The sequence below is a fragment of the Aptenodytes patagonicus genome, chromosome 2, assembly GCF_965638725.1.
Source record: "Aptenodytes patagonicus chromosome 2, bAptPat1.pri.cur, whole genome shotgun sequence".
Lineage (NCBI taxonomy): Eukaryota > Metazoa > Chordata > Aves > Sphenisciformes > Spheniscidae > Aptenodytes > Aptenodytes patagonicus.
Genome location: NC_134950.1, coordinates 150,229,228 through 150,253,368, shown reverse-complemented (window position 1 = coordinate 150,253,368; position 24,141 = coordinate 150,229,228). Strand labels below are relative to the sequence as shown.

At 36.7% G+C, this 24,141-nt stretch overlaps 1 protein-coding gene across 1 annotated transcript in view; it reads right to left on the bottom strand.

Moving 5' to 3' along the window:
- Positions 1 to 24,141, bottom strand: part of MALRD1 (MAM and LDL receptor class A domain containing 1) — a 295,081-nt gene that overhangs the window by 94,136 nt on the left and 176,804 nt on the right. Inside the window, exons 28-30 of the mRNA XM_076332119.1 lie at positions 22,627 to 22,807; positions 6,316 to 6,444; positions 951 to 1,112 (exon numbers count right to left, since the gene is read on the bottom strand). Coding sequence (XP_076188234.1) covers positions 951 to 1,112; positions 6,316 to 6,444; positions 22,627 to 22,807 — 472 coding nt within the window. The remainder of the gene's footprint in view (positions 1 to 950; positions 1,113 to 6,315; positions 6,445 to 22,626; positions 22,808 to 24,141) is intronic.

The following is a 24,141-nucleotide window of genomic DNA, read 5'->3' as shown; positions in this document are numbered from 1 at the left end:
ATAAAAATGCCTACAATGCAACAAAGTTTTCGAGATTGACTACAGCACAGTCAGGGTCATCAGATGGTCTCAGTCAAGGTGCTGCTTAATATAAGCTCTACACTTTGTACTCAGGTGGCCTGAGAGAAACGGATGGCTGGACGGTTATTTGCACCTTTGTTTATCCAGAGGTTTTCAGCCATTCAGCAGTGCATGGCTTCATCGTCACGGCATTTCTGAGCAAGACCTGATGGAATATCTTAGTGACCCATGATTATTGCCAAATACATCCCCTTTTATTGTATTAAAATTTTCATATGTGTAGTTCTTTAAAAGTTTTCAAATAGACGCTTAATTAATAATATCATTGCAGACTTGGAGGCAGTTACTGCATTTGTACAGGCGTGCTGTACTGTTTTAGAAAGAGGTCTGTTGTGACCCAGATGTGATGATTAATTAGTATCTTCACATTATATTTAGCAGCTCATTGTCTAGGAAATTACTAAACGAATGCATCAAGCTGAAGTGGAGTATAAAGAATGATACAATCAGGACCATTCTGAAAAGAGCAATCTATAAAATTACAGTGCTGCTGAAGCAATGATTAAAAAGGTTGGTAATAGGCTACTATGTCAGACTGTTTGGTTTCGTGTTCAGACAGAACTAGAAGTTACCAGATAGTATAAATGACAAGATTCAATATGTTAAAACAGTTAATATACTTTTTGTATGGCTTTTTTGTGATACATATCTCCTATTGTAATTTTAATATAAAAGTGAACATTTTAAATGCTTGTCGGAACTCCTTGTGAACTGTGCTAATTGCTCACTATGATTTGTCTGTGTATACAATAAGCTCAGCTAATCACACTGATTTGCTGTTATCTTGGCACTAATCTATGGGATTTTTTTTTTTTTAATTCAGTGAATATTTCATTTTCCCAAAAGTGATGTAGGACACATGCCAATACCTGGTGTATGGTCAGTATCAGGACCTGTTTGTCCCATGACAGCACTGTTGCTAATATTCCAGTCGAAATCATCACTAGGGTCTTGTGTTAATCCACATACAGTGGTCCATTCTTGGTCTTGTGTTTCAAAGTTACAGCTTCCAGGAATACTTGTGTAGTAACCTGAAAATATAGCAAGTAAATTATCATCCCAGCTCTTATATGTAAATGGCTATAATGAACATACCGTACATGGTAATAGAAGGGATTCCATTTGCTTAATGCTATGATTCCCTGTGTTCCATGTATTGACATGAATAATATGTGGTAGTTAGAGGAAAGAAAAAATTCACCCTTCACTACCCAAGCAGGTATATACAGCCTAAAACTTTATTACAGATATATGCCCATGTAAGTCTTGAGGACAAACCAATGACTTCACCAATTTTAGTTATTATTCAGGGTGAATGGACAGAATGATTCCCAGCCAATTAGCTAGCAAAACTGGACTCCAATTCCACAGTGACGTTTTTCATGAACATATGTTGGTTCATCCTTGTGAGTGTTATGCATGAAGGCAGTTTTATGATGAGAGAGAAGTTCTAGTGATTAGGACACTGACTGAATTCAGATCTTTGTTAAACTTCCCATTTCTAGATCCACCTCTGATGTTTTAGATAACTTTGGAAAAGCAATTAATCAACAAAATTATACAAATGCTGTGGTAGAGACGAATCAAATAGCATCACAAACTCTTCTTTGGCATCTGAAGGTCTTTTCCTTAGCTATAAAGCAGAGGCAGCTAAACAATTGCTGAGTGAGAGTGAGGACTACCCCTTGAGAGGACTCTGGGAAAATGTTCCATATTATTAAACATCACAGTCGTGCATTTTAGAAACAGGTCTGACTCTGACTATTTCAGAACCTCAAATGGATTTAAGGGTTTAGAGTGTATTTCTTGATCTAGAAGTATTCTGCAACATTAAAAAAAAAAAAAAACTATGTATCATTGTCTAGGTATAAAGGATACAGATAAAAAGAATAATGGCTTTAAACTAAAGGGGGGTAGATTTAGACTAGATTGAAGGAAGACATTTTTTACGCTGAGGGTGGTGAAGCACTGGCACAGGTTGCCCAGAGAGGTGGTGGATGCCCCATCCCTGGAAACATTCCAGGTCAGGTTGGACGGGGCTCTGAGCAACCTGATCTAGTTGAAGATGTCCCTGTCCACAGCAGGGGGGTTGGACTAGATGACCTTTAGAGGTCCCTTCAAACCCAAACTATTCCATGATTCTATGATTCTAATAGATTTAATTACCTTTTAGTAATCTGTTTTGGTTTTTTCCTATTTTCTACTTTAATGCTACAAGAACAACTGATGCCATTCTTTGTAAAAATAACTTATCATTATCATAAACCTGTTTTGTATGACCAAGATCTGCATACACACTGTAAACCTGTGGACTTGTTTTTCTGTAAAAATGTGTCACCTTAGTTAAATGTATAGGACAAATATCTTAAAAGAATAATAATTTTAATCCAGTGAATAACCTATAACCCACTGAATGCTAGGAGAAGGATCTGTACTGTTCTGTACAGTACTTTTACCGTACTGCAAGGGACTGAAGTGTCTCTCACGAGGAGACGCTGAGAGAGCTGGGTTTGTTCAGCCTGGAGAAGAGAAGGCTCAGTGGGATTTTATCAGTGTGTATAAATACTTGAGTAAGTCTGGCAAAGCCAGACTCTTCTCAGTGGTGCCCAGTGTCAGGACAAGAGACAATGGGCACAAATACAGGAAGCACTTTTTAAGGTTAAGAAAAAACTTTTTTTTTTTTTTACTGTCAGGCTGGTCAAACACTGGCACAGGTTGCCCAGAGAAGTTATGGAGTTTCCATTCTTGGAGATATTCAAAACCTGACTGGCACAGCCCTGGGCAACCTATTGCAGTGGATCCTGTTTCGAGCAGGAGGTTGGACTAGGCGATCTCCAGAGGTGCCTTCCCACCTCAGCCATTCTGTGCTTTTGTTAGTGCTATTCATAACATGGCCTTCAGGAATCATCAAAGGAATACACAAATGCACTGAGCATCCACATTGACACTGCATTACAAGCATCATGCAAACCTAATAAACCCTAACTCGAACACCAAACACCCTCACATGCAGGTAGGGCAAAGGAGGGAACCCATTAATCGAAACAAGTACAATTTTCTTGTACAGTTCTAACAACATCAAAGTCCAAATGCATTTGGAGTTTATACTATTCATGACTACCTGACTTCAGGAATTTTACCCTAATATCTTAGCAGTACATTCAGAAGGCAATTATTAATAAATATTTATGAACAGTATTTACAGGGTTGATGGAGTCTTCCGACATATCTGCACCTGCTGAGTACTTTTTATTTTATGGGTAAACAGAGCCTATTTAGAAGCCATCAGAAGAGGATTGTTCCATTTATCTGAAAAATTGCTTTTATTTCAATAATTCAAGTACTCCTTTAGTTGGTTCATCAACACTGAGGTTTGCTATGAATCAAATCTGGTTGTATAATTGGCTGCAATTCATGAAAATTGAAACTGCTTTCATGTGTGCTTTTTTCACCTCAGTACTTCCAGCGGGTTACTGAAAGAGAATGAAAATTTTGCAAGATTGCCTGCCTGGATTGAATGAAGCATAGAGTAAGTAATTTCTGTGGGTTTATTTTTAAAAAAAAAAAAAAATAGTCCACCAGCCTACGTGCATAAAATTCATTTCATCCAGATTCTGTTGTAAATCCTGCACAGAGGAATTGTTGCTGAGTAGATTATGGTCCATTTACTTCTTTGGAGTTACACTGGTACAAAACTATAGTAGAATGTGAAATAAGCTTGGACCTTGAGCTCAGAGAAAAGGAGAAAATTGCAAACAAATGTGGCCATAACCACTTGTGATGTGGCAGGTTAGACTGTGCAGGATTTTCTCTGTGCCTGTTCTGCTCTTTTTTCTGATTAAGCAGCTCCTGTCGCCTTTTCATTAAAAAATGAGGTTTCCATGTCTAGAAGCTATGCCCATTAATGTTGTTTATTCCCATCTATAAGATATATGCTCAGGGAAAAAGCGTGTTTATCCAAATGTAAGGCCTCATTTGTTGGAACTAAGATATAGCAGATAGGGAAATACTATACCTGAGGCTTATCTGGGTGTTCTGTATGCCAGATTACAGTATCTCTCCTCTATTGTTAACTTGATATTTTGTCAGTTCTGCAGCAACAGCAAGACTAAAGACTGATGAAAATATTTTGATGTAACTACAGCCTTTCCATCTACAATAAAAGGATAATTCACTCTATTTAAAGTGAATATCAGTATTTACTTTTTTTCTTCCCTTGGAAAAGCTTTTCTGCAGTATAGCAAAGACTGTGTTGCTTTACTGTGATTCAAGATCATTTATGGCCTGAAATATTTCCATCTATTATCTGACTAAGAAAAGAGAGTTGATGCTATCACAGTCCTTCCAGACAACACAGGACACCCCCCCACCCCCGAAGCTACTATATCCTGTAAGAATATTTACTGAATAAATCAAGTGCCTTGATAGTTTTCTGAATATGTTTACAGAGCAATTTACATTGGACAGCAATTCATAGTATCATAGAATCAATAAGGTTGGAAAAGACCTCTAAGATCATTGAGTCCAACTGTCGACCCAACACCACCATGCCCACTAAACCATGTCCCTCAGCGCCTCATCTACATGTCTTTTAAATAATTCCAGGGATGGTGACTCAACCACTTCCCTGGGCAGCCTGTTCCAATGTTTAACCACTCTTTCAGTAAAGAAATTCAGACTTACTGTGTCTCTGTTAAGTCTGTAAAATGTTACAAGGGTGACTTTACAGAGTATTTTGCTGTACTTACTTTGTCTATCTCCTGAAAAAGTAAAAATATTATATACAAGAAATACAGATTATCTGTTTAAAATCTATCTTTTCTTGGAATCTACTTGAAAAAATAGCTAGTCTTTTAAAGTTATCGTTCAACGTAGATTCATTTCCATGAATATGACTCACAGAATTCACTGGAATGCAAAGCACTGCAGGAGGCAGAAACCAGAAATAGAGACACCAGCTTCAGTGTATATACTTCAGAACTGTTATTTACTTTTATGAAAACAATAAAGAGGGAGAAACTCCAAGTTAAATCTCCTATATTGACATCTTCACATGTATTCCAGGTTGTAAGTCTTCTGTCTGGCTAAAACAATATAATTTACATCACTCAATAAAGGGTCATTATTTTCGTAACCCTGTCCAGTCAAAGCATTTAGCAACCCCATGTAAGAGAAAATGCCTTTGATTTTCAAGGGATCACCAAGTATTGGTTCATTTCTATGGAGTACTCAGACTTCAACACAATGTGAGCATTGAATTGATGCATGTGATGCATTTACTTTATCTACCAAGGTTACTTTTGATCATATGTGCATGATGGCAGAATTTGGCCCTCCAGCTCGAAGATTAAGAATTAGACTGATTACTGAACTGTATATGTGGACTGCTTAAGCTTCTTTCTCCAGAATTGTGGTCTGGACAGTGACTGTAAATAAACAAAGACATGGAGCAGGAACAAAGGCACAATGTTTTACTGCTTTTGAGTTTCAAGCCTGAATTGGAAAGCCTGTTAACTTGATCCAGATTTTCAAAATTGAGCTGTGTCCTTCCATCTCAAACAACATTAGTGAAGAATACCTACAGACACATTTCGTCTCAGTATGCACTAGGACTGCAAAAATATAAACAGACTGGATTTTGTCCAACTGTTCTGTAATAGAGTAATAGCAAGACAATATTTTCATAGCTCTGCAGCAGCGGCAAGAACAAAGAACAATGAACACGTAGTAGCGACACAACTCAGATCACAAAGACAGGATTAATCTGAAAGGAAAGACAGGCCTGTTTTTAAATAATCACTTTTTATAGCAGAATCATGTCTAAATGTTATTGTGCATTAATTTGCTTACTTAGCTTTTTCATTCAACATTGACAGCTCAACATGTTTTCAACTTAATAAATGAGTTTACATTTCTTCTCAGAGTTAATTTGTATTTTAACCCATGGATTTTATTCCTTAAATATGTTTCTAGTCCTTAAACTGTTTTTTTGGGGGGTTATATTTAATCTTTGGTTTGAGTAAGTTACATTTTTGCAACTAAATCACAGTTAAATACTTTTTGCAACAAATATCTCTAAGGATCTGAAAATGTCAGACCATCTGTGTTGGGGGAGCAGGCAACCTGCTTGTAATTATTTTCTGAGCAGCTGTGTGAATTCACCTAAGCTATGCTACAGAATTTAAAGTTATAATTTTAACTGGAGATTACATTAATACACAAAGAGATACTTACTGCAGTCAGCTTCATCTGATAGGTCTTCACAGTCTGGTTTATAGTCGCAGACGAACTGAGACTCTATGCAATTCTCATTCCCACACACAAAATCAGTGAGGGCAGGGCATTCCCTGGGATTCTCTCCAACTGAAACCAACAGGACATTTAAATCAATATTGTAATTAAATCAAAGGATGCTCTTTTTTATTTGTTTAGCCATTACACATCATGACTTCAGTGATTTACTGCTTCCAACAGATGTTATTTGGTCTCACTCTTTTAATGGTGCATTATGCGTGTCTAGACTACTGTATTGGCCTTGCCCAAAGCTTCCAGGGTAGGATGTTTTGCCTGGAAGAAAATTCAGTTCAGCATCAACACAACTGTTTCCCCAGTGTGTTTGTTGTGCACGTTCCATAAAAAAGGGTTCTGTGAGCTGTTGAAAAGTAGACAGGCTAAAGGCTTTATCCTGCTCATAATTACAGGACATCATTTGGAAAATAAGAACATTTTAAACTGAGAAAAATCACTGTTATACAACATTTGTGCAATGCATAAACTTTTAAAGCCTTTATAAGACAATTAACTTTTTTTGAAGAGTTTAGAGAAACTTCTGCTCTGAATGTGTAAACTGCCCAGGAATTCCTCTTATGGTATTTAATATGAGGATCTGTTTTACAACAACAATTTTTGATCATCTCTGAAAGTGAGTGAAAATAGTGTCATAAAATGAGAGTAACTTAGTAACTTGCACATAAAGCGCTAGGGCCAAAGCCAAAGAGTGCTGAGATTCAGCCATCTCTGAACTGTCAGACTGTAAAGAAACTCACATAAATTAGCTTTTAGTTCAGTGCACTGGGTGCATAATTTCAATTAGCATTAATTGAAACAGTTCTGATAATCCCAAATGCAGCATTTAAGATGCACTCCTGCTAACCTAAGACTGTTTTTCAGTCTAGAGCTCCAAGTTGTGCATTAAGACATATAGGAGAATGTATTTTGACTCTAGTCACTGTAACATGTTTCATTTTTTTCCTTCAAACATGACTAAAATGCAGCACATCATTAAACACAGTCTGGACAGAACACCTTGATATTTACCTTTGTGCAGGCCCATATTTCCAGAAGGGGAAGTTATTGTTGGCAGGGTATTAATCTCCTCAAATAGAGGTACTTACTGAATTTTACAGACTGAGGAACTGCATTCTCATTGAAGCAAAATAGGAAAGGAGAACTAAAGTTTTGGTTTAGTTTAAACATGTACACAAGGTAATATTAAATAGAACAACAACACAGCATTAAAATGTAATCCAAATATTTAGAATGGATAGGTCAAAAAAAATTCAGTGATAAGGTTGGTTACCTGCAGAACCTGACTTAATTTTTCAGTTTTGAAATACATATGTCTCTGAGCAGTGGTATAAATAAAATCTGGTTTCAAATTGATATGTCTTGTTGTTTTGGTTTTTAATTGTACTCTGTCAGTTTGATCTAATTAGGTGTCAGGGAATCCACAGACAACAGCATTGCCATGAACGCCTTAAATACAGGAAAAGCTATGTCTGCTTTTTTACAGAGAATCCATGTGGCAGAGAGCCCTTAGCAGAGGAGTGTACTCTTGAGAAAAAATTGACTCAAGCTTTTGTGATGGTTAAGGAAGTTTTCACACCTCTCCCAAATGATGTGATAAAACTTGATTGAAAATATTACCAAAAATTCATTAATATGGCTTATCCTAAATTCTGGAAAACCACAGAATCACAGAATAGTTGAAGTTGGCAGGGCCCTCTCAAGACCATCTAGTCCAACCCCCTGCTCAAGCAGCCTTTGCTACAGCAGGTTATGCAGGACCACGTCCAGTTGGGTTTTGAATATATCAACAGATGGAGACTCAACAACCTCTCTGGACAACCTGTGCTTGTGTTTGACCACCCTCACAGTAAAACAAGTGTTTTCTTGTCTTCAGATGAAATTTCCTGTTTTTTTTCGTTTGTACCCATTGCCTTCTGTCTTGTCAGTGGGCACTTATGAGAAGAATCTGACTCCCTTATCTCCATTCCCTCCCATGCACTGGAAATGATGCACTGGAAAATCAAGTGACTTCCTTAAGTCACTCCATGGCTTAAATAATGACAGGAATTATTTAATGGCAGAACCATTAGGGTACAATAATTTTCACATCTTATTTCACTGCATATGAAAGAGATACATTATGACCATACAGGGGAGTGACATTTGAAAATCCATGGCTTTGTGACTGGTCATATTCCTCACCTTCACCTCCTTTCACCTTTAATTAAGACAATGTTATGTTACTCTATCATTTATATTTAGCACTTAATAGTAATTACAGTTGTTCTTTTTTTTAATAAGCTACTTTATAGTACTTCAAGCATACCCAAAACCAGCATTTAAGAATATCATTCATTTCTTAGCTTATCCTAAAATAAAACATGTGATCCATACACAGTCATAATGAAAACTTGTATCTCAACAGATGTATATGCCATAAAGTCCAAACACAGAGTCACGTACCTGTGTATTTTATCTTTTTGGAGTAAGACCTTGTTTATATGTCATTTTTAGGGATACCAGGTTACATTTATGATAACAATGGAAATTCTGCCACCACTTTTGGCAGAGATAAAAATAAAATCCCTCTCAGAATTAACATACCAGCATTAGCATAGCATAGTCAAACTAAATATTCTAGACTCCTATTCAGAATTGTGGCATTAAAAATCAACTTTCCAGAGTACACACTCATTCTGACCAAAACTCCTACACCAGCTAAAAACTAAATCAAAACAAGAAATATGTTGGGTTTTAACCATAAAATACAACTTCGGCATCAACAACCCCAATAACCAAACAGAGGTTCACACAGAAGTTGCAACTTAGAAGTTTCATTTTTACCAGACATTCTTTAAATATAATATAAAGATTCTATTTAATCAGAAAAATGTATTGAAGAACATATTGGAAAGTATGTTCTCAATTCTGAGGGTTGAGCTGCAATTTAACAAAAAACATGTTAGAAACCACTTTGAACAAAGAAAAAGAGAGGACATTCAAAATATTATCTTGCCCATTTCTAATTTTGTCATCAAAATTACAGGGTTGCCAAAATCTGAGTTTGAGTCTATCAGTACTGAATTTGGAGAAGGATGTTTCCAAGAACAGTATTCAAACCTCCCTCTAGGGAGTTGCAGTATAAAGCAAAACGATGTCTCCTAGCGAACAGCTTAAGATATGTTTAAAGCTGACATTTCAGATAAAAAGAGAATTTTTCATTATGTCTTATTTCATTGCATATGTTGGTTGTGTGGGACTGCATGTAAAAATATATAGCTTTTTGACTGATCATTTTCCTCAGTTGTACTTTGATTATCAGAAAGTAGAAAGATAACATGTATTGGATGATGGTTGATTATATATAGCATGTAATATTACATATTTTTTTTCCCCAATAGTCTAACTCACAACATTCCATGAAAATCCAAATAGACGGAAAAACTATTCTAAGCAGAAAAAACATGAGAAAATATGGCAAATTTCCTTTTTTGTCTCTTTCTTCTAACAACAGCTCAAGAAACCTATAAGGAAAAAAATTAACATAGTGTTGAATACACTCCAAACAAATTAGGACAAAGATTATAATTTTAAAAAAATAGCATTTGTACTTTGCTCACTGTGTTACTCTGAAGTTATCTTTGAGAAGCTACAACATTAAAATGGATCAGTGAGCCACAGCAAGCAAAAGAATGAGCTGATTCCATGTATGAAAATGTCAGATGTGGAAAACAGTGAAATATCCAATACACAAAAGTGGATTTGTCACACGGTGGGAATGAGAGGAATTACAGAGAGTTGAAATATTTTTGATAAGTACTAAGCTTATTTCTGAATATGCTATGAAAAATTTGAAGATAGCCAAGATGTCCAAAAGCAAAAGAAAACACTTCATTTTAATTTAAGAAAACTGTTGACCAGAAAGAAACTTGCACCTAATGAAAAAGCCATAAATGTTCTTTTTTGACCTTACCTTTTTCCAAATCTTTGGTTTAGCCACTAAACTGAACAATCCATTGTTTGCTCAGTTCTACACATAATTTTACATCATGGAAAATATCCATACAGGTATGGAGTGTTGGTCTACAGGCATAGCAAGAGTGATAAAGGAACGGCATAGAGCTATAAAAATTGGGGGGTGGGGGATGTTTGTTTTTCTTAATGAGAACAGAAGCTCCAACAATATTTATTTATTTCCAGCACTCTTGCACATTTCTTGGGCAAGTTACTTTTGTTTTTCATTATGCTTTGCTCTCTCTTCTCCTACAATTATTCAGTCCATAAACTTGTGGGGTCTGAAGACTATACAGGTATGCTGCAAGTCAAAAGACAACAATCCATTCCTTTCCCACAAAAAGAGAGTATAGGCAACAAAAAAACCCACCCCAAAACAAAACAAAATAATACAGAATATAAAACACAAAAACACAAAGAAGAATTTCATAGCTTATGATAACAAACAAGATTTAGATCACCATAGAAATAACTAGATTAACAAGAATCAGTGGAGCAAATAAACCATTGATTTTCTCTTAGATCAAAGTTGACAGGCCACAGCACATATCCTTGTAAACCACCTTTTTTTCCCTTACAATAAATACTTGGGGATTAGATTCTCATAAATTAAAAAAAATAAAACAATTATTATGGCATAACAAAATGTTAATGGTTTATCGTACCCATTTATTTGGTTTCCCCTTGGAACAGCAGCATTTCCTGAAAACCAGGACACCACAAGAAACTAGCATAGGACATATTTTAGATGAAGTAGTAACTACTGACTACATGTTACGCAAAACCCTACGCCAAATGAAATGATAGTACTTGAAAAAGAAAAAGCATACACAGGATATCACTTTTCAATTAAGTACAATTTGGATTGATGCAGCAAAGAGCCATATAATCTTCTAAGTAGTTTTTAAGAGGCCAATAGAACTGGCTTTGCTTTTGGATCACTAAACCCTACAAAAGAAGCATGTTAATGATGGTTGCCATAGAACTTGTGTTTACATACACTCGCTTTCATTTCTACATGTTTTGTTCTGCACAATGTAATTCTCAGAATACTAGCAAGGATAAGACCTTCCCTAGTAAGAACACGTGTGTGTTTGTATATACATAGAAAACAAGCAAAACACAGGAGTATGTTGTGCATATCACAAATAAATTTTGACTCTACTGTGGATACATCACAAGCTATATATTTATATCCATCTCTAGTATATGTTCCCTATGGAAGACTAGCCCATATGGTACTCACAGAATTTGTAGACGTGACAAGATTCATTTGGAAATAGCTGATAAATACAACACTATCAACCCAGACACTTTGTTTCAGTTATCAGGAAAAGACTGGCTATGAAAGAACTAATGAAAATGGTCTCCTTTCCTTTAGGTTTGCTGCTAGAGGACAGCACCAGGCCAGTGACTGTTTCTCTAACTCTGTGAGTACAAGAGCTTTCTTTTACCAATGCCTTGTAAGATGAAAATATTCCTGTGATATCCATTACATCTAAAATCATGGAAAGAACCACACAGGCCAAATATCAGCTCTATAAGCTATAGATCTTGATTGTCTGAAACAAAATGGATAACTGCAAAAAAATTTTTAGTTTGATAGATACCAGTATGTTTCATAGATTGGGTGTTAGGTTGAAATAATGAATGTTTTCCTATTTAAAATATTTATCATGAAAGAACTGATTGATCACACAGCCAAAAAGATGACATGCTCTTGTCGTGTTGCATTAAAACACTTAAGACTTCTACAAGTTGTCAGAGGTTATGTTTGGCCAGTGCTATGTGCTTGTGAAAGGCGTAGCGTGAATCCCAAGTTATAATGGTTGCTAAAAGCTGCAGTGAACAAGACCTTGAGCTGTTTTGAAAAGCAACGTGTAACTCAAGGTCAAGTACACTGAGCTGCTGTTTACCAAGAGTCTCATCTTCTCTGCTCTCCAAGAGGAATTCATGCAGTCACTCAACAGTACAACAACACCATGTCAACAATATGAAAAGAAACATGTAATGTATATTCAAGGGAAATGAATCTTTTTTCCCCCCTACTTGTCTTTTTAAAAATTAAGGTCTTTTCTGAGTAGAAATGTTTTCAAATTACAGTTGAAAATTCACCTCTTTCTATTATTTGTTGTTTGAATTGGGTTGTATAGTGAGAGTGCTTATATCACTTCCCTCCCCTCTTCCACAATACTTAAGATACAGGAATAATCAAAGATAAAAGAATTAAAAATATTTTGTTAAAAATATTATTCAGTGAAAGGAACATTACTTTCCAAGTTTCACCCTTTGTTTAAATTAAAATATATGAAATACAAGCTCCTAGAAGGTTTCATTAGGACTGGAACTCAACTCTACTCAGTACTCTGAAGTTCAGAAATTATGAAACACAATTTGCATCAAGCTTTTCATTTGCTTACCCCAATTGTTCAGTACCCTTTTCTACATGACTTTTTATGGAACATTAAAACTCTATTAGCAAACTCATCAATAATGTTTCTGTCCATGGATGACCTTGGCAGTCTTTTGCAGGGAAAACTAGATGAAAAGTTTCTATTCATGCAAGCTAGATATAATTTCAAATAAGGTTCTTTTATAATTCAAAAACCATCGGGAATCCTCCTCACAGAATGTGTCATTTAAAAGGCCAGATTTAATTCAAAGATATGCATTGGCTCTGACATAAACAGCAGATCTAACAAATTATATTGACTCTTAGGAGAGAATTTCACCTGTAGATACAAAAATCTGCCAATGGACTTCCTAAAGATGCTCAAAGCAAGTAGTATTATGGTGCCTAAGGCCACCAAATAAAATGGAAGAATAAAAAATTCATCCATAGTTCTGGAAATGTACAACTGGCTCTGGCTCAAGCAATACAAAAGATAAGAAAAAAATTCTCCTCAGCTTCTAGTGCTGATATCATGGAGTATACAAACCCACACCAGACAAGGACAGAAGTTTTTATATTTGATTAAGACTGAAAGACCAGCTTTGGCGTAGAGTGTATCAGCAGGATAAGGAGCTCATGCTCACAGTACCCTCATGTAGGCAGCTGCCATATTTTGCTTAATACTGAAGAAGACACTAGGGAGAAGCACTGAGGACTGAGCAATGAGTGAGGGTCTGGTGTCTAGGCTTTATCTCTTTGGAGCCTGCAAGTGGTAAAAGAAGAGAGGGAGAAGAGGAGATAAGGTAAAAAATCAAGTGGTACTTTTGCAGAAAATTCTATTTCCCAGTAATTATGAACATGTTCAACCAGAGGAAAAATATCTCCTGAAGCAATTTGACCTGTGGTCTCTACTGCTTAGCCTTTTTTCCCCTCCCTGTCTCACCTCCATCCTGATTCCAGTGTAGAGCTACATTACACCTCAGAAAGTTCAGCTGAATAGATTACTTTTAGAGTGTTTCAACAATATTTACCCTACAAAATTACTGTCAGGCTGTTTCCAGTTTGTTTCCACCGTGATGCAGAATCAATCCAAACCACTCAATCACAACACTCTCTCTCATGATCACAGATTTCTTAGAAACATCTCGTATGAATTTAATTTTTTCATACTTGTCCTAATGTGGTCCACAGGGGTTGTTGTGACAGAGCAATGGAGTAGAGCACACTGGTCCAAGTCGCAATTCTCTTCAACAAGAAGGCACTTCTGTGCCAGGAGATCAACTGTTATATGCAGTTTATTTGTACTGGAAGGGTGCCTACCTTCTACAGTAATTTCATATGAAAATGAACTCAGGCTGGGGCAGTGTTCATTCTTCTCGTACCACCTTTATAGACAATGATTGTGAGGTTAAAAGAAAAATTGAAATCCAGCTATCTTTACCCTGTATATTTTACTAGCCATGAAAAGTCTTCTCTTGCCCATTCGATATACGTGGAGTTAAGGAATCTACCATTGGATGTAAAGTGAATGTCAAAATGATGAGATTTTAATTTTATACTGAAAAGCTGTTTTTGCAGCCACCTATTACCAACCCAAAGTATCTTTGAAGTCAGCAACTTTTCTTCAGAAGTTTCACATGAGATAAACAGAAACTGAAAAAGCCACTGAGGTCTCTTCATGAAAAGTGAGGTAAAAGCAAAAACTTGTTTCTCGTATTCAAAATCTGTGGCAAATGACCTCAAGAGTTTTCCTAATAACAAACTGAGAGTTGCAAAAAGAAGGAAAGATAGTAAAAAAATCTTTTGGTTAAGCTCTCATGCATTTTTTACATAATCTCAAACAGAAATAGCAATCCTGGAGTATTACAGGTGTGTAAATGACTTCTGTACAGTGCAATAAAAAGTAGAGAATACTGTGATTTTCAAGCTGGTGCCGTATTTCTCTTCTTTCTGTTCTTTTAATCTTTTCAGAGAAGATTGTCAAATGCAATATTATTCATTCCCTGAAGCCAGGCTATATAATATTTGCTTCCTCAGTAAAAATGAATTTATATTTTCTCATACATTTCTAGAAAGTCTTAATATGCAATGCCGTTTAAGCAATCACCTTGTGCATAACATGACTTGTGCAGGAATTCAGGTCTTCACCTAGTGTAACTCTGGCAGCCCTGGCAAGCTGGGTTGAGGGAGCCTGTATTTCCTCCACATCTCTCCTGAGCACGCTGCCTTCCCCACTGAGTTCCACGAGGGCATTCGAGATGTCCTGTGGAAGGCAGCTGCGGCTGACTTTCACATTTCCAGAAGGGAGATTACTTCTTGCCTAGAACCAAATTGTGCATCATCTGTACCCGCTGCTGAGTGTAATGAGATCTGAGTTCAGCAAGATTTTTGCACAAAAAAGATAAAGCACATTCATGTTAATGTATGTTACAGTAACACAAATGAAGTGAAAGCTACCAAAAATTACTAAACTTCTCAAAATTAGCTTTCTTCCTCTACAATGAAGCAGATTCAGTAGATATCAGCAATTTGTAAATTGACAGCTCATCATGAAATCAAAGAATAGTTTCCTTCTAAAGGCAAAATCCAAACATTAGACTGACAAATAAGAATTTTACCATTAATTTCAGCACATTTACTGAGAAGTTTTAGCCAGGTGATGCAATTCCAGTGTCCCATGTCAGAATACCTTGCCATTGACCTATTTATAAAAACACGTGAAAAACATCATAAAACATTAAAATATTTTGAAGAGGAGAAAAAAGAAGAAGAAAAAGATAAAAAAACCCATGTAACTGGACATACATTCCGGCTGAATACAAATGTATATCGAGTGACAAAATCAGCTCCGGCAGCTTTCTATGCCTGAATTCCCTTCCCTCTCACTTCAGGGCCAGGTTTGTACTGAATATTTCCGTTATAAGAGTTTGAACTTTTCTCAAGTGTCTGAGCAGAAGGAACTAAATTCTCTACTAAATGTAAAACTTTGCATGACACATAGCTGAGGATTCAAAGAAAACACTGGCTTATTTTAAAAATAAAAAAATTGGCCTACGCACTCAAACACTAGGATGTTTTAGTTGTTTTCTCTCTGATCTGCAAAGCTAGGATGGAATTCTAATGAGAAAGGATTTCTCTGCTGAGACTTTCAAAGCTTCTTGTTTATGGGAGCATGGAAGAAAAGTTGTTCAAAGGATTGCAGTACCTTCACCTATGGTCTTTGCCATAAACAGTAGGCGAGGAGGAATACAAATATATGAGGAGAAAGGGAAATAAAAAGTTTACCACCAGGCAAAGCAAGCTTTATTATATTTTAAAGAAAATTTCTGTTCAGCTCAATTTGGTAAATTAATTTCCTATTAATAGGAGTACTGTGGCATTTTGATTTTGCTTTCTTTTAAAAACTAAACATAATTTTAATACCACTTCAAGTATGACTAAATGTCTATCCTATTAACCTTAAACATGAGAAGAAAAACTTATAAATTCTGATCCCAAACAAGCAACCCACAAAGATCACTGGGGCTGTAATGGCTCTTTCTTCTTCTTGGACTTTTATTGCACTGAATTGCCAGACCATGAAAAAATATATAAATCAGCTAAATAATCAACTACTCTAGAACTTTCTGTTTAATTTGAATTTAGAGTTATGATTCACTTATTTTCATTTATCTTTCACTGTTGTTTTTTCAGGTGGTGCCCTGGGATGCCAAAATCAGTATGTGTGATATGGCTGAGTATGTCTTATGCTCTGTGTTTTGTATCTGGAGTACAAGATTCCTTTTCTTTAAAATTACAGATGTACAAAATTCAGACTACTGGCAACAGCATGTCTGATGAGTTGCGCTCTCGATTCACTGTTATATGACAGTGAGCCATCAGCTGGAAAAGCAAATCAATAATGCTTGAACCTCTTTAAGGTTACCAGACCACAGCTTATTTCTGACAGGATTTTTAGAAGATGTTATCATGAAGATAAGTGTCAGAAATCTCAAAAATAAAATTAACATAAGGGATTATTCTGTACACTACTCATAGGTATTTTACCTTTTTATTAAGGCAAAATTACAGGCATTTGTTTCTAGCCTGCAAATAACCTCATGCATGGTCAAAGTCAATTAAAAAGCACAAGAGATGACCACTCTAACTCCATTCAGGTCACATAGGATAGTCTGTCACTAAAGTTGTATAAAGAATTATTGTACAAGAAGGTGAAAAAGAAAATTCAAACATAATTAATCAATAAAGTAATTAATTTAATATTAAGAACAATCTTTCTCTGGCTGTGACATGATGCCACTATTTTTCATATTTTTCAATTAAACCTGCAAAATAAAAAGATATCAGATTTGGAATTTAAGTTATTTTTGCTAACAAAATATAACTTACCCTCTCACAACCAACTGATAAGACTCTTTTATACCTTCTTTTTTTCTATCTCTGACAATATTTCCAAGACCTCTCACATTTCAATAAATCCACAGTTGCTTCTTGACCTTCACTTCCATAGAAATTAGTGAGACCTGAGGGAAATGAGCCCTGCAGCTTAGGGCTCCAGAAGCTCAGATCATAACAAATGAAGTTATCTGTAGTATTCTACTGATATAGAAGTTTTAACTAATTAATTTTTGAAAGGAAATAGTGAAAAGATTCTCTTTTGTTGGTTGAAAAATCCTCATATAACATGAGATATGTTAATGACAGCTATGTAATTGAAGAGTAAAGAAATCTGCAGAGCTGATCCACCTCCATGCAGATTCCCTTATGATGTGTACAGCTTCTTTCTATAACACACTGTATGAAAGCAAGCTGAAGGAAAACACATGTACAATAAAATAAGTCTTTGGATTTATTAAACTCTTCTATAACTATTGAATATTACCATACCGCATAAAAACAGTTCTAATATTCACATGTCAAAAATCCTTAGACTGCCTCTCTCTTCCCTCTTCACTCTCTCCACTTGAGTACATTATTTCTGCAAAAAGGCAATTATTTTATCGTATTGACTGTAAACCATGATCCAGGAATACCATTCAGCAGCTTCCAAAAGGACAGTCTGTGAGGAGGAGGCTGTCCCAAAATATCTGAAAGCTCCAGAATTGCTCTAACATTCATCTCCACCACTACATGCCATCTGCTGGGAAGCAGCTAAAAAATAATTTTTTTTCCCATGCAATTTAAGGATTTCTCATTTCTGTTCCTTTCTGTTTATTTCAAACTTGTTATTCAAGTTTTAATTATTTTCAATTCTCTTCTAGGTTTTTCTGGGCATGGTCTATTTCTCTGCTTATGTAATTACTGTGGCCAGAATATCCATAATATTATAAAATATTTTAGTTTAACCTTATAAGTCCCAGTGGAAAATACAGATGCGGCCTTCTGTTCCCCTGGAGGACCCTGGCCATGTATCTAGCTCAGCAATTCTACAGGTACAAACACAGTACATTAATAAGTGTTGTAAATCAAGTCATTTTTTTGAGAAGAAACCCCTGACCCCTTCTGGTTTGTATGCTACTCTTCTCCTTCAGTTTGGCCACAGTAAGATTATGTTTGCTGCCTTTTAGCTTTGTTACAACAGACAATAAAACTGTGAACCTGCACTGCAAAAAAAACAATTTAGACATGACATGCTTTCTCTATCCTAAATGCCCCAGGCTTGGGTCAGACGGGAAATGTTATTTTTCAGAATCTGGCAAAATGTATTTTGTTTGTTTGTTCTACAAAGGTAAAGAATCAATAACAACAAGAACGAAAAAGGTCAGACCAGGCTCCTTCATGTCATCATGCCAACAGGAAGGTCAGCATACCAAAAGTCTGGAGAAAATTAAGCAAGCAGAGCTTGTGGAGTAGAAGGCAAAAAAAAATCATACATGGAGCTGATGTGAAAAGCATTAAAGGCAATGCAATGATTCCCTCTTGACTTTGGTTTGAGCCTAAATACCATTGTAGAGACAGAAAAATCATGGGGGGGGTGTTGTTTTGGGGTTGTTTTTGGTTTTTTTTCTTTTTTGTTTTTTTGTTCTGTTTTTTTACAGACATGCATTTTCACACATGCACATACATACAGTTAAAAAGCAAATATATGACAGGCCTCTGATCCTGCTGAAAAGCAAAGACATAAGCATAAACACATTCCTATAGGATACATACACCTAAACTTTAATGAAAACCCTGCTGTGCCTAGCATACACTACTGGAGATGCTGTAAGTGAATGTTTCCTGATTGTCTCCTTTTGGGAGACAGTCCTTTTGGGGTCCAGGAAGGCTGGATGATCTTCAGGAAGGAAGTCTTAAAGGCGCAGGAGCAGGCTGTCCCCATACGCCATAAGAAGAATGGGCGGGGAAGACGACCGGCCTGGCTGAACGGGGAGCTCTTGCTGGGACTCAGGAAAAAAAGGAGAGTTTACCGCTTGTGGAAGAAGGGGCAGGTGACTCAAGAAGAGTACAGGGATCTCGTTAGGTCGTGCAGAGAGGAAATGAGAAAGGCAAAAGCCCAGCTAGAACGCAATCTGGCCGCTGTCATTAGAGACAACAAAAAATGTTTTTACAAATATATAAATGACAAGAAGAGAGCCAGGGAGAATCTCCATCCTTTATTGGATGTGGGGGGGAACATTGTCACTGAGGATGAGGAGAAGGCTGAGGTACTCAAATGCCTTCTTTGTGGTCTACCTGGACTTCAGTAAGGCCTTTGACACCATCTCCCACAGCATTCTCCTAGAGAAGCTGGCGGCTCACGGCTTAGACAGGTGTACTCTGTGCTGGGTCAAAAACTGGCTGGACGGCCGGGCCCAGAGAGTTGTGGTGAATGGAGTCAAATCCAGTTGGCGGCCGGTCACGAGCGGTGCTCCCCAGGGCTCAGTTTTGGGGCCGGTCTTGTTCAATATCTTTATCAATGATGTGGATGAGGGGATTGAGTGCACCCTCAGTAAGTTTGCAGACGACACCAAGTTGGGCGGGAGTGTTGATCTGCTCGAGGGTAGGAAGGCTCTGCAGAGGGACCTGGACAGGCTGGATTGATGGGCCGAGGCCAACTGTATGAGGTTCAACAAGGCCAAGTGCCGGGTCCTGCACTTCGGCCACAACAACCCCATGCAGCACTACAGGCTTGGGGAAGAGTGGCTGGAAAGCTGCCTGGTGGAAAAGGACCTGGGGGTGCTGGTCGACAGCCGGCTGAACATGAGCTGGCAGTGTGCCCAGGTGGCCAAGAAGGCCAATGGCATCCTGGCCTGTATCAGAAACAGTGTGGCCAGCAGGAGTAGGGAAGTGATCGTGCCCCTGTACTCGGCACTGGTGAGGCCGCACCTCGAATACCGTGTTCAGTTTTGGGCCCCTCACTGCAAGAAGGACATTGAGGTGCTGGAGCGTGTCCAGAGAAGGGCAACGAGGCTGGTGAGGGGTCTGGAGAACAAGTCTGATGAGGAGCGGCTGAGGGAACTAGGGTTGTTTAGCCTGGAGAAAAGGAGGCTGAGGGGAGACCTCATCGCTCTCTACAACTCCCTGAAAGGAGGTTGTAGCGAGGTGGGTGTCAGTCTCTTCTCCCAAGTAACTGGTGATAGGACGAGAGGAAATGGCCTCAAGTTGTGCCAGGGGAGGTTTAGATTGGACGTGAGGAAAAATGTCTTTACTGAAAGAGTGGTTAAACATTGGAACAGGCTGCCCAGGGAAGTGGTGGAGTCCCCATCCCTGGAGGTATTTAAAAGACGTGTGGATGAGGCGCTGAGGGACATGGTTTAATGGGCATGGTGGTATTGGGTCGATGGTTGGACTCGATGATCTTAGAGGTCTTTTCCAACCTTAATGATTCTATGATTCTATAAAGACTGTACATTATTACAGTGCAAAAACATCCACCATGCAAGTGACAGTTCTATAAAGGATTAGCATCTTGGGTTTCCAACTTCTCTAACTCAATCTTTAAAAAAATTGTATTTGTATTTTATATTGAGCTTCAACTATGTATTTCAAAATTCTATGAGAAAAGCCTCCTCTGAATCATCCATCTTCATAAACAATAATTTTCTGCAAAATACACAGGAATATTACTATGCCAAAGCATGTGAAAGTAGTCGGATCACATGGTGCAACTGCTTTCCCAACAGAGCTTCTTGCTGAAACAGTGCTGTAAAACAAACAATTGCCATACAGTAATAAACCCAAGTTACTTTCTGAACTGTTTCACTGCAAAGGTATTTTAACGCAAGACTGGTTATAAAACACTATTAACATTCAGATTTTTAGGGTCATAGACTAAAACCAATGTAAATTGCAGCAATCTTAACATTTTAAGAGATGTAAGATCTTTCATACGACAGTTTTCCAACTGCCTATTGAAACAATTTCCTTCCTTGCAATGGCAACTCTGGATTATTTCCAGTTATGTTTATATAATGTCTATTTTCAGGTTGTTATAAAATATGTGGACTTAAGAGTAAGCAGAAATATTGTTACGTTATATGAAGGTATGTTGATACCATCTTTGTGAACTTAACAGGGAGTTTTCTTCTTCCTTAAAAAAATAAATCCTGTTGTTTTTATTTGCTGAATATCTTCATGAATCTGACTGTGAAATAAAGTGTCTAAATTGTTGTAGCCGTATAATGGGACAGAATCCCAGAAATGTGGTTTAACTAAATCCCACTATATGAATTAATACTTCTGAGCACAACAAATTGCAAAAGAGATCAGCATCCTCTTTGTTATTCAAGATGACAGGGGAATGTTGACCTCCCATCTCCTACCAGGGCATCCTTATCCATCTACCCTTGTCCTTTGGAGAATAATGACATGCATAGCAATGGGGACAATGAAACACTTAGAAAAGGCAAAAGGGAATCACAAGCCTTCATGTGCCTGGAAGAGCTTTTAAGGGTACACCTGCCTTAGAGTTTTATTAAAGTGCAGTTCTGAAGTAAGTTCCAAGTTGTATCCAGTTTCTGTTCTTTGATTTACACCACAGAGCAATTTCTGAATGCAAAACCTGCATTTTTCAGATGAAACTAGATCAAAACATGCTCTCCAGAAGTGGACTTTCCATGCTCCAGCTGATAATGGGCATCCAGACCATGGCAGGAGATCAAAGTTTGCCTAAATAACTTTCCCAAAACTCATACAAGGTTGATATGTGGTGTCAGTAATGATTGCCTCACTCAACAAATCCACTTATATTGTGTCACATTGTTTCCTACCAGGGATAAAGACCACATCCTTTCTTGATGGAAGCCATGATCCACCCAGTTTTTATCTTCTTCTTTTTTTTTTTTTTTTAAGGCAAACTCTGTTCCTATTTTAGCCTATGTCCACAAAAAGATGAGTTAAATAGAATGAGTACCCTGTGAAGGAGTCAAAGGTTTTCTTTACTTTGCTGGCCTTAACAGTTGAAATGAACTTGGAAAAGGAATAGTGACAGTGGTTCATTTGTAGTCTCAACTCATTTTTATGGCAAAAGCCTTTACCATAAAACAGGGAGACCACAGACTTCACTTGATATAATCTGACATACTTTATATAAAATTATTATATACAACATCAGAGACTCAATAACTTACCAATGAATTAAAGAAGGAAAGTTCTTACTCAAAACCAAATAAATTAAGGAAACAAAACCTCAAGCATTTCTTAGATTTATCTGCAATAATTTAATGTGAGAATGCTGCACTAATACAAGACTTTCTGTATGAGTAGAAAATGGTATTGTAGTTATAAGAGTGAAAAGAATGTGTTCATAACTGGTTTTGTGAACAGTGACATTATGATGAAAACAGTAAAACAGTGATGTATTTAAAAACAAGGAAGAACATCCTACATCTCCTTTAACATCCCTTTAGAAACTTCCCTCTTGAACTTACTTGTGGTGCAGTTGTTGAACTGTATGTCATCTATTGCTGCTCCTCCTCCTAGGTCTCTGGTACGAATGCCTTCAAAGATAACTTCAAAATTCCTCAGTTTCCCCAAGTGTAACTCGACTTTGTTCCACTCACCACCGTGATTTCCTGATTCACTCCATATTTTCACAATCCCATCATCAGTCTGAAGTTTGAATAAAATATATATAGTAAGATACATGTAAGTATGGATTATCAAATACCAGTTTTGGAAAAAAAAAAAAGATACAGAGAGAAGACTGGAAGACACCTCTTCAGTTTTGTCAAGAAATGGTAAATATATGCTTTGCTAGGATAATAGGAAAAGTAGCAAAATGAGATGATTACCATACAAATCACATAAACATCAGTAGTAGATGGAGTCTCGGTACAGAAATTACTATGTGTATGATTGAACTCCAAAACAGTCCATTTTGGTAGAGTTGTATTTAACTTTATATAATACTGAGATTCGTTCTTTGTGTTTAGAATATATTACTGGAGGCAAGGCTAGTCTACCATTTTAAAATTAGGGTGTCAGACAGGTAAAATCTTTAAAAAGTCGTGACAATGGTAATACAAGGGAGGAAAAACTAACAAATATAAGATAATCATATGTTTAGTACAGTTTATTTGAAGGTAAATAGGAGTATTCTGACTTTCAAATATGCTAATATATTTTAACACTTTTCTTTAAATGTCTAATCATATCACCTAACTGGCAAGCCAGCAGCAAACAACATGCTTCATTTTTTAATAATAGTATTAGAATGCAGATGCTAAAGTTTCAATTGCTGTGAATGGATGATACATATATATGATGGCACCTAAAATAAATATTTGCAAAAGTTTTGTGTATGTCCAAATTTATTTTTCTTTATGACTGTGTGACTAATCACCCAAATTGTAAATGAGAAATTTTTTGCTAAGTCTTTTCTTATCAAAACCCATTAGTAGTCCAGCTAGGGTTAATAAAAACACTGTGTGATGCATCAAACAGCTAAATGTAATGCATAACAAAGGTTCTAAGAAAGTAGTACATGAACAAGCAAAATCTAAGGAAAATAGAGACAACAGTAAAAATAGGGAGGGAAGAAAATTAGTTACATTTCTTTATACATGGTGAACCTGTTAGATCAGATTTATGTTAGTAAGATTGTCTTATGCATATTTATGACGAGAAAATGAATTTTGGTGCTTTAGATATTGTATTCTGAATAGGAAAGTGTAGACAAGCATGCACAAAAATGTTATATTTTTGAATAACCTCCAAAAGAGTATTACATATTATTGGGTAACTTCTTTAGTCTGCAAACATCTTCCATCTATTCATGACGTGAATAAAATAGATGGTTATGATGAGTTACATTTGGCTTTAAGGTCTCCAACATGGAATACAAAAACAAAACTTAGAAGAGAAACACTTTTTAACATTTAACCCATTTGTTGTATCTGGAGCCTCTTCTGTCTGCCCTTGAGAACTCTTTGGAATAGGAAAAA